This window comes from Anneissia japonica, unplaced genomic scaffold, assembly GCF_011630105.1.
Source record: "Anneissia japonica isolate Jap-2015-1 unplaced genomic scaffold, ASM1163010v1 scaffold287972_len269925_cov191, whole genome shotgun sequence".
Classification (NCBI taxonomy): domain Eukaryota; kingdom Metazoa; phylum Echinodermata; class Crinoidea; order Comatulida; family Comatulidae; genus Anneissia; species Anneissia japonica.
In genome coordinates, this window is record NW_022686996.1 from 1 (window position 1) to 11,703 (window position 11,703).

At 36.8% G+C, this 11,703-nt stretch overlaps 2 protein-coding genes and 1 long non-coding RNA gene across 4 annotated transcripts in view; 1 reads left to right on the forward strand and 2 right to left on the reverse strand.

Annotated features, from left to right (window-relative positions):
* Position 1: 1 nt before the first annotated feature.
* Positions 2-979, reverse strand: LOC117117996. The gene is made up of 3 exons (XR_004446984.1): positions 889-979; positions 299-375; positions 2-45 (listed from the first exon to the last, which is right to left on the reverse strand). It is a non-coding gene; the product is annotated as an uncharacterized LOC117117996 (long non-coding RNA).
* Positions 980-9,237: 8,258 nt separating this feature from the next.
* Positions 9,238-9,714, forward strand: LOC117118002 (protein ALP1-like). The gene has a single exon (XM_033262501.1). It carries the CDS (start codon positions 9,238-9,240, stop codon positions 9,712-9,714), a length of 477 nt encoding a protein of 158 aa, XP_033118392.1.
* Positions 9,715-10,068: 354 nt separating this feature from the next.
* The window catches only part of LOC117117968, a 4,942-nt gene continuing 3,307 nt past the window's right edge, over positions 10,069-11,703 (reverse strand). For both annotated transcript variants that reach the window (XR_004446978.1, XR_004446981.1), the window contains one exon: positions 10,069-11,114. The gene's annotated coding sequence lies outside the window, so the exon portion shown is untranslated. The remainder of the gene's footprint in view (positions 11,115-11,703) is intronic.

Sequence of the window (11,703 nt, forward strand, 5' to 3'; positions counted from 1 at the left end):
GAAAACCTACAACGATGGGTATTGCTCCTGGTGTTTGTTGTCCATCTGAAACAGATACAGTAAGCATGTACAAAACTGGTAAAAAAGATAGACTCAAAATGTGTGTTGTAAAATTGCATGATGGTATTACAGTATTAACAAAAAAAGAGAAAGAAAAAGAAATCCCTACCCAAAACACACACCCAAAAAACGAACATACCTAGGCCTCAGTCCTCTATAAAATATCTAGACCTAAATAAAACAGCACATTACTGAAATCCAATTTAACAAAAAAGTAGCAATATAGGCCTTAACTTACATGCAAAAAGCTGTTGGATAGAGTTGATTCCGGAACTTGCAGTTGTTGTGGGTAGAGTACTATTGAACGTTAATAATCTGAAAAAGTAAAATCAATGAATATTTATTAACTTAGGTACAGTATGTAATTAATTTTTTAGGCCCTAGTCTAGCCTTAGGCCATGCCTAATTATAGGAATAATAAATAGCCCGATGCATCTGCTTTTTCGTATCTAATTTATTTTTATATTTTTTCTTCAATCCATATATTCTTGTTGGGCTTTATGCCTTTATGGAAGTAGTACAGTAGTAGTAGTAGTAGTATGTAGGATACTAGGCCTAGACCTACATAGGCCTAATATAGACCTAGCCCAGGCCTATACTACTAGGCCTAGGCTAGGCCTTTATATAGGCCTACACTATATGCCTTTAATTAGGCCTAGGCCTGGGTGGGCGTTCGCGAAGTTTAGATATGGATATTGATCGAAGCTTTACGTTATTTTTACTCTATGAAAGCAAACAAAAATAAAAGTGATAGGCCTACCTATACCATTACCGTTATCAATCATTGAAACAAAAGTAATCATATTCATATATAACGTTTAAACTTACAATTTTCTAGCCATATTTTCTTGGTGAACAACAGAGCCCAGCATTCAAGCTCGCGATTATCTTGAAAACGAATCTAGTGTTGACCTGGTGTTGACACTGTCTCTTATACACATCTAGATGTGTATAAGAGACAGGGTTTATACTGTGTAGGCCTAGGCCTAGCTAGGTTAATACTCGACGAAACCCAAGCATTATAAATATAATTACGCATGCGCATATGCCTGGCAATAACGTCATACCGTTCCAAGTAACTCGTCGTCGCAGATCTAAAACTCGCTAATACCTTTATACTTTGTATTATTATTAGGTTTTTCTTTAATTTCAAAATTAATAGCAGTTTTAATTACATATTTCCATCGATCAGGTATGGCCTTAAGTATGCACAAATATTCGTTTAGCCAATTTGACTTATATTTCAATTTTGCCAACAAGTTATTTGAGTTTAAAAATTTGTTTTTTTTTGACTATGTCTTTAATTAAAATTATACCACTGGTAATCCAGTGTCTGTAACAGAGTGATCTGCTTTTTAGTTGTATTGTATGGTTGCCCCATAGCTGCTCATTCAGTATATCATCATATGTTTCAACCTGTTTCCTGTTACATTTGGTAAACTCTGTACATGCTTGGATAATATTTTTATAGAAGACTGGTAAGTCAAGTGCATTGATATCAGTAAAATTTAAACATGTCATGTTAAATGTTACTTTTACCGTGCCTACTTTTTGAAAAAAGTATTCTGGGATAATTTTCCACTTTGCTTCGTCATAGTTTAGAAGTCGTTTTACCCACGCGACATTTAATGCCTTAATATGTAAACCAAACTCTGGCATTTTAATGCCACCTTTATTTACATCACCAATTAACGTTTTTCTTTTTCTTTTTTCACCTTTATAATTCCAAATAAAATCATGTATTAAACGTGTAACTTTTGTAATGACATACTTTGGTGCGTTTATAACATTTGCAATATAAGTTTTGCCAGTGCAAGGCTCTTTAAAATTATAACTTTTCCAAACAGTGAAAGATTTCTTAAACGCCATAATTTTAGAGTTCTCTCAAGCTCTAACACTTTTTCATCCCAATTTTCAGCACAACATAAACCTGAATTGTATCCTACATAGATTCCTAAAATTTTAACCGGCTTTTTCACCCAACACATATCAAGTGGTTCATCCATTCTATCTTTCCACTTACCAATTCAAAAGGCTTTTGTTTTTTGTCTATTTAGTGTCATTCCTGATACTTTACAAAAGGATTCAATAATATTGAGAGCTACTTGAAGACTATTTTCGTCTCCAACATACAAAACAGTATCGTCTGCCAGTTGACTAATTCTGGCTTCTATATTAATTGATTCATTAGGCAAATTAATCCCCTTGTAAACAACGTTACCTCTCACATTTGAGGCCATAACCTCGACCACAAGTATAAATAAAAGTGCTGATAATGGGCAGCCTTGTCGTATGCCTCTCTCCATGCTAAAATTTTCCGAAACCCATCCGTTATTAATTGAAACACATTCGACATTTTTATATAACACTTCAACCGATTTACAAAAAGAATTTCCAAAGTTAAACTTTTTTAACACAAAAAACATAAAATCTCTATTAACTGAATCAAAAGCTTTTTTAAAGTCTAAGATCATCATTGCCCCTTCAATATCATGTCGTTCGGTATAGTACAACAAACCTTCTATTAAACGGATATTCTCTCCAGCCAGACGCCCTTTTATGTATCCCTTTTGATCTGAGTTTACTAGTGATTTAATAACCCCCGTAACCTATTACTGAGAACGTGTGCAAGGATTTTATAATCAGTATTAAAAAGAGTTATGGGACGCCAGTTATTTAGGTTTTGTCGTTCACCCCCTTTAAACAATAGGGTACTTACCCCACGTCTTTGCGAGCAAGATAGCTGATGTGCCCTAAAACCTTCATTCATTGCATTACACACTAAATACTTTATACTATCCTAAAAAAAGACGTAGAACTCAACACTAAGTCCATCTGACCCTGGGGATTTATTTTTATTCATATATGAAAGAGCATTCTCACACTCATCAATAGTGACAATGCCTTCACATAGATCTTTTTCTTCTTCCGAAAGTGCGTTCACCCTGGTACTAGCGAGGTACGTTTTTATCTGCTCAGGGCATATAGATTGATTTGCGTAGATCATTTTGTAAAAGGCGTGAATCGTGCATATGAGATATTATGAGCTAGTAACCTTGGTTCCTAAGTTAGTAAATAAATTTTTAATTTGTTTGTTCTTGCTATTTGTTTTTTCTAAACCTAGGAAAAATTTAGTATTACGTTCGCCCTCCTCAATCCATTTCGCCTTGGATCTAATTTGAGCACCTTTTGCCTCGATATCATATATTTTTTTTAAGTTCCTTTGTTTTGTTTTCAATATTATTTTCAATAGTTTCATCTCTTGTACAATTGTTCATACTTATTTCATTCAATTTACTTATGTCTTTTTGTAATTTTTCTTTTTTTTTTTCTTATGGTTCTTAATTTTTTTCCTTCCGTAAAATATCGAAGCTTCTTTTACTTTTTGTTTTCACGAAGTTCCATAATAATACTGAATTGAGTGAATTGTAATTGCTTTTTACGTTTTCATTAATAATTTTGATTATTGAGTTTGTGTAAATTTCATCCTTTAGGAAGCTGTTATTAAATTTACACAAACCAGGCCCGCGCCTTTCTTCATGCAAGTCTAACTTAATTGAGACTGCTTGATGGTCTGTATGTATTGCCGGACGAATATCACAAGATATGACATCACCGTTTTGAAGCATTTCTTCTGATATTAAGAAGTAGTCTAGCCTACGATAAATGTTGTTAATTTTTTTGCGCCAAGTAACTTGCAATTTATTTTCGTTTACCATTATCCAACTGTCAGTCAGTATTAAGTTTCTCATTAAGTTCTTGACAGTATAATACTGATTTATCCAGTCTATTTATACTTCCTTTTTGATCTAGGTCTCTATTCATAATACAGTTTAAATCGCCACCCAAAATTAGATTTTTGCAATTTTTGATAGATGTTTAATATATTCTATCGTTTTATATATTTAGGATAATTTTACTTGTCAATTTTGACGATCTGGATAGCGACGGAATAAAGCTTCGGTATTCTCTATTCAGTCTTGATTTGTTTAATTTATTCTATTATTCTTAGTTAAGGTATTTTTATACGTCAATTTTTGCGACCAGATTAGCGACGGAATAAAGCTTTGGTTACTCTCTCTCTAGATTTGATTAGCGTTTAACGTACCTAATGACATTTATACAGTTTTTTTTTTGTTTGTTTTTTTGTTTGTTTTTTTTTTTTTTTTGGTCATGTTGTTTTAGTTAACGTTAGTAATAGTTGTTTATGATTATTATTTCTTTATTGACCTAATTATTGTTATAGGCAATAGTATTGATTTATCTAAGATTCTCTTTTCCGTTATCTGCTACACCTGATAGAGCACCTAAACTGGTATCATCGCGGGTAAATAAAGTGGTCACGAGGAATTCTGTTCCACTATGTTGGGGATTGTCTGTAACGGAAATTGAGCAAGTACAATCTCGGGATGAAGAATTGGCGCCAACACTGACATGGTTGAAAGATGGCGTATCGCCGTCTAATAATGAATTATTCTCAGCCGGGCAAGCTGCTAAGCATTATTGGTTGAGTAAAGACAGAATGTGTCTAAGGGATGGTATCGTTTTCATCAGAAATAAGCACACTGAAGATCAGTTATTGTTATTACCCATGGAGTTGGTCAAAGAAGTGCTATATATGTACCACGATTTACCATCTGCTGGACACCAAGGCGCGAATCGTACTAAACTTCGCCTTAAACAAAGATATTACTGGTATGGGATGACTGGCGAGATCGAACGCTACTGTATATCACTGGCTGTGAAATCTGTAATCGCCATAAGAAAGGAAATAGTAAATTAGGGCGTTTCCAACATGTTAATTTTCATTCGGGTATTCCGATGGAAAGAGTACATGTGGATTATGCAGGTCCATATCCTAAGTCCGATCGTGGGAACATTTATGTTCTTATGGTGGTTGATCAATTCACAAAGTGGGTTGAAGCGTATCCAGTACCATCTCAAACGGCGAAATCAACTGCTGAAGTATTGAAATGTCCTCAGATAAAAATGAGGCGAATTGCTGCCTTATGGAAGTGGAAGAGGCGAGTGACGCCGCCAACCAACTTCAACCTGGTACGACGTTTACGTTTATCCGGAAAGCACGGATACTTTCAACAGGCGAATTTCCAGCCCAACGCCAAATGGGATCTAAAACAAACCAGCCTGTTCGCCTACGACTTACGGGTTTGCCATCACCGCTGCCCACCGAGATGAGGTTCTATGTGGCGGATAGAATCCCAAAGAATAAGTCAATGAACGGAACTGTGGTCATGGGACCAGATTTGGATGGCGTGTACGCCTGTTCCGTTAAGTATCGAAATCGAGATGGACTCGAAAAACTGTTAGAGGTGGAAGCCATTCGTCTCCGTTTGCCAGTAGGGATGTGAGAGTCTCGGGGAAGGGGCGTTCCGTCCAGATTTCATCCGATAAGGAAGGGCGTTTCGCCCGAACTTCATCCACCAATGAAGGGCATTCTGCCCGTTCCAGTTGCAGCACGCCTTGGGTGAAGGGACGTTCGAGTAGATATTCGGCACCTTATTCGGCGAAGAGTACAATTCAGCGTCAGAAACATTCAAGGCGTCTCTACTTGTGCCCGGTATCTGGTTGTGGCCTGGTGCATGATAACCCAAAGAATCATTTGGGGAGTCATGTACCCAAAGTGTGACCAGATGACTGCGCTTAATGATGAGTATAAGGAGGTTGAAGTGGGTCTACAAGTAGCGGAACAAGCTCCTTTCTATAAACCTGCAAGTGCAGCAGTAAACAGACAGCCACTTAGGGCGTTTCGCCCAAATAGATCGGCAACATTAAAGCCCTACTCGCAGTCAAGAATTCGCTCACCATTGTGCCGAGATGACCAGAGTGGAGCAGTTCTCGATTTTGGAAGAGATCTGCAGCGCCTGCTCAGAGCAGTAGAGCAATCTGGGAAAGCTGAGTTGGCGATTGGCGCTATTGGGATTCTGGAGGGCGGTGTGGCGTTTCTCCGGATTTTGGAGGGGAACCTTCAATAGTTTTTGTGTTTTTATGTTGAACGGCGTCAACCAGTTGTGTTCAGTTTGTGTTGACGTCTGTGTTGTTTATGTTTAAAAAAAAAGTTGTGTTTTGGCTTGTTGTTGTGCACCATAGTTTTGATATTGTTCAGTGCACTCTATTGTTCTTTGTTCTTATCTTTTTCGACTTGTTAAAAAAAAATGTTTTTGTGTTTTGCTTGTTGTTGTGCACTATGGTTGTGTTATTGTATAGTGCACTCTCTTGTTCTTTATTCTTGTCTTTTAAAAAATGCAACCTGAAAAGGAAAATAAACAAATGATTATATCAAGAAACTAAATGGAATCAAGAGGGGAAGCAAAGGAAAAAGTATAAGAGAAGGGGAAGTGTAAGAGAAGAGGAAGTTGAATATAAGAGAAGAGGATATAGAAGAAGAGGAAGGGAAGTGAATATAAGAGAAGAGGAAATATAGAAAGGAGAAGAAGAAATAAAAATAAAACAGGGAAGAATGTAGCGCTAGTTGCTATTCGGATGTCGTTAAGTACGCACTGGTGTTCACGCTGATGATCTTCTATAAGGCTATGTTCTCACACGGCAGCTAACGGTTAGCAGAATCAGGATTCTGCTAACCGTTAGCTGGCGTGTGTCCATTCGAGAAAATCCCGATGCGGATACCAAGAAAATGACGTCATTTTAAAGGTCACTCAATCGGAAGTCAAACCGATAGATCATTGTTCGCGCGAGAATTGAAAACAAAATTTCGAGGTTGATGAAACAGATGCATGATGAATATTCTGCCCATGTTACCACTTATTTTACCGATGCTTGATATAGATTTCAATATTTTCGATAACGTTCAGTTATCCATGAGGCAAAAGTCCCCGTTAGCAGAAATGGTCAATATAGTGAGCTCTCTGGTAGTTGAGAGTGAGCTGTCAAATGGTCCAGAGGGAGCTGTTAGCAGCTCCATAAACTTAACTTTAATTGGTTTTAAGAGTCCATTGGGAGTTAACAAGAGAGTCCTGGCCAGCAACATATAGCCATTGGAATGTAAACAAGAAACCCATTACAATCACTCACTTCATCTCATGGGCTTCAGTGGCAATAAATAATTTAAGAACCCTTCGCTATTCAACAAACCAGCAGGATATGTATAACCCGGGTTTTTTTTTCCAAAATCCGGGTGCCATGGACCAGTTCTGTTAATCGCCAGATATGCAGCATGCATTAATTTTCGGTCTATTAAATACAGTTGTAGTATGTAGAAGGCGACGTTTAGACATACTTCATCAGCTTAAAGTGAGCCAGGCTAGATACGCAACGGAGCAGGAGCGTTTACTCGCAGAAGGGAAGCCCTAGGTCCTCCATACCCACAGACACGGACGGCCCAAAACTCGTAGATTCTGTGTTAAAAATAACAAAGACCGGAATTGGTGGGAAAAAACAGTATTGGAAAAATGGGATGACGACGATTGGCTTGATAATTTCAGGTAAAAAGTTAATTTAACTTATTTTAAGTTTTGTTTTGCCGAGTTCAGAGAGAGCTAGGCCTAGCCTAGCCTACCCGGTTCGCATACAGTACCCTCCTTTCTTTATTCTGGCCTATACGCTATATACATAATGATAATTCCTTGACCTTATCTGCTTATGCACGTTGCCCCCTCCTCGTCGGCAATAAAGTAGACAAGCTAGGACTAGGTACAGAGGCCAAGGCCTAGCCTTTTAGAGCATTATAATACTGAAATTGAAATCTAATTTAATAATAATGTCAAAAATAAATGTGCCTGATTGATGTCGTACATGTTTTTTTTTTATTTCGAATAATTTAGTAGCAATTTATATTATTTATGCATCTATTTTAGGATGAATCGGGAGACATTCTCGTATCTTGTTCGTGAACTGCAGCCGCATATTGGAAAACAGTGTACAAACATGAGAAAAGCATTGATGGCTGAACATCGACTGGCGATTACTTTATATCGGCTCTCCTCTGGCATGTCCTTTAGAGCTATTGCCAACCAATTTGGGGTAGGGAAATCTACAGCCTGTAATATCTACCATGAAGTGTGTGCTGTTATAGAGCAGGAGTTGATGCCGAAATATATCCGGTTTCCAGAGGGAGAAGAATTACTGGTATGTAATGTCTATACATGCTAATGTAGTGTATTTTTAAAGTAATTTTAAAATGTCATAATTACAGTATTAGTTTTCGAAACTCAGTGCCGATGCTTATATGACTACACAAAAATGCAAAAAGTAGTTAATTAATGCATTATGTGTATACTATATAGGCTTACTAAAAAATACCTGGTGGAAAATGTACAGGCTTTACTTTTCAAAAGCAAATTTTATCTACCTCACTTATTTGTTCGATCTCACTTATAATTTCATGTCTTTTGTTGCTTTTCATTTCATTTTTCATTTCAAAAGACATTTATTAACTTCCAATTGCAATCATACAGAAAAATACAAAAAAAATCGGTTTAAGAGGAAAAAATTCAAAAGGGAGAAGGCACAAGCCCGAGAAGATTTGAAAAAAAAAATCTTGTGATGGGCAGGCCTGGACACAGACTCACACGAACACACAGAGACCCAGACAAACAAACAAACACACGGTACAAACGCACACAAACAAGACAACAGAACAGGCAGTTTCAAGGAGCAGCAAGTCGATCTTATACACATCTAGATGTGTATAAGAGACAGGTATCGTGCCTTTCCGATAGAATTAATGGCTGAGTATAAAAAAGTACCTTGTTGAATTCGGTTAATGTCAGTGAGTTTGAGAAGGTTTAAATTGGAAAATAAGGGAGAGGAATGAGACAGCGGTGGAGCGCCAGATATGAGTCTAATAGCTTTTATTTGGAGAATGTGGAGTTTGTTAATGTTAGTTAAATAGGTATTGCCCCAAACGATATTGCAATAGCTCAAATAAGGAAGGATTAGGGAGCAGTAAAGGATACGGAGAATATTATGGGGTACAAATTGGGATAATCTAAAAATAATACCAAGACTTTTTGAAATTTTATTCTCAGTTTCGTTGATATGCTTTTTCCATGTAAGCCCGCTGTCAATATGTACCCCTAAGAACTTGACTGATTGAACAGAGGGTATGTCATAGCTGTCAATAAAGATTTTAAAAGGGGTGGTATCAATACATTTTAACTTCTGTGGGGTCTTTAACAGCTGAATGTGGAGAAGTTCAAGATGAGAGGAGGTTTTCCTCAGGTGGTAGCTGCCATTGACGGCTCCCATATTCAAATTATTGCCCCAGATGAGCAAGTACAAGATTATTTCAATAGGAAGCAGTTCTCCTCAATAAATCTCCAGGCATGCGTTGATTCAAATGGACTTTTCTGCGACACATTCGTTGGAATGCCTGGTAGCGTCCATGATGCTCGTGTGCTAAAAAGATCTGCTTTATACACAAAACTAAAAAATGGAACGCTATTCAGTGTTAACAGACCAGTGCAGGTGCAGGATGTTGAGGTACCTTTAATGTTAATCGGTGACCCAGCATATCTCCTAATGAAAAATCTTATGCGACCCTATTCCGGGCGAAATAGATTAACACCGACGCAAAATCGCTTTAACTACAAATTGTCCCAATGCAGGGTTGTGGTTGAGACTGCCTTTGGTGGCGGCTCCTCCTTAATAAAAACCAACATGACATTAGGAATTTGAGACATGTTATACAAACATGTTGTGTACTGCACAACATTCTGGAGAGTAACCGTGTCCCCTACAAACAACATTGGAACAAGGATGTCCCTGTAGAAGGACCAACCAATGATCCTTGGCCGTATGACACCACAGGGGAAAGAATAAGGGAAGCCACAAAAGAAGAATTAACGCATCTAGATTAGGATAACAATGCATTTTGGATAATAATCAAATATATGAAATTTTGGATGCCAAAATATCTGTCAGTTGTTTAAAATAATTTGCTTTGAAATAAAAAAAATTGAAAAGGACATACAGTAGTTGCTGTTGCCTTTGTTTACAGTATTCATTCATCAATCAGTACGCATTGCATGATTCTTTTCTCTTTGGAAGCAAGCTTCATTTATTAAACAATAACACAAAAATTAACAACTACATCACATGGCAACCTTTCCTTTATCACTACAAACCCAACCCAAAAAGGTCAAATAAATAAATTTTCAACCCCTATTATGGGGATCTTTTTTTTTTTTTTTTATAGAACTGTACATATCACACTATATAAATTAAAAATGTAACAATATTTCACACAATTTATTATTTTGACGACGTCTGAGCTGGGGCAGATGCAGGATTTGGCTGTAGGGGGTGCGAGTCCACACCATCTCAGCGCCAAAATGGTTGTGGGTAAGGCATGAAAATTTTAAGAATACGAACCCAGAAATTGCACTTTCATAACTTTAAAATCTAACTGGTACTGTAATTTATATAAAAAATACAACAATCCATTTATATAAATATAATTTGGCAAGGAGGGGATGCGATCTCCTGCATCTGCCCAAGCTGAGAAATCAAATCTTGATTTTTAAAATTGGTATTGCTAGGGAAACTGGGGCTAATAAATTCTAAATACAACAGAGAACATAACAAGTAATTTTACTTTAAACAGTGCATCAATGGGATGGATAAATGCTTTAAATTTAAATACAGTATAATTAATGAGTCAATATGGTCAATGAATGATGAACTGCATACTGTATATATGCAAGACTAGATTTGAGATAAAGTTAATAATTGTTGCTATTCAAGTTGCCCAAAAAAGGATTTGGAAACAGGTTGGGATGAAGCTGCAATTGCTGTGGTTGTGCTGGTACCATTCTTTCGAATACAGCCAGCAACCGCTCTTGGTTTCTTTGAGTTGTGGCGACATAGTTCTGCTGTAGCTTTAAACCTTCATTAAGCGTATTATGCAGACGGCTTATTGCTGCTCTTTCCTCTTCAGTAATTTCTTTTACTTGCTCCATTTGCTCCTTCATTGCTGATTTCCAAAATCTATTATTTTCCCTCATCTGGTCCTTTAAATGCTTTGCAAGTGACCTAACATTTTGTTCACTTTTGGGCAGCGTACCAGTGTTTCTCCCCTTTGCCATTAAAATATAGGAAAATTTGTGCTTTTATTATACAATATAGGAATTATTGCAAAATAAAAATATAAAATTCATAGAGAAATATAAAGAAATTTCCATACATATAATAAAAAAAAACGGATAACAGGGTAAAACAAGTACAGTAAGTAAACAAATACTGTACAGTATTTGCTGTGACATCTGCTGATACCAAACACTTTTGATCACTTATTTTATATTTTTGAGGTACATGGACATAACATTTTAAAACTAAAAGCTAATTTGTTATTTAAAAAAATGAACTGTCACAATGTCTGGGGATTCTAGCAGGGATGTAGTTATGGTGGGCGGGGACACCCATCCTTGAACTTTTCCACCCAGTCTGAAACTAATTTCATGGCCCTCCAACCAACGTTATTAACCCACTTTTCCATCCGTTTACTAATGTTATCACCCACCCATCCTTAAAATGTCATCTCAACCATCCCTTAATTTTCTACAGCTACAACATAGGTATGTAATATCGAGAAAGAAGGTATACTCATCATTAATAAAACACAGCACTCACATCTTTTGATAGGAGTTTGTTCTGCATCTGAAACAG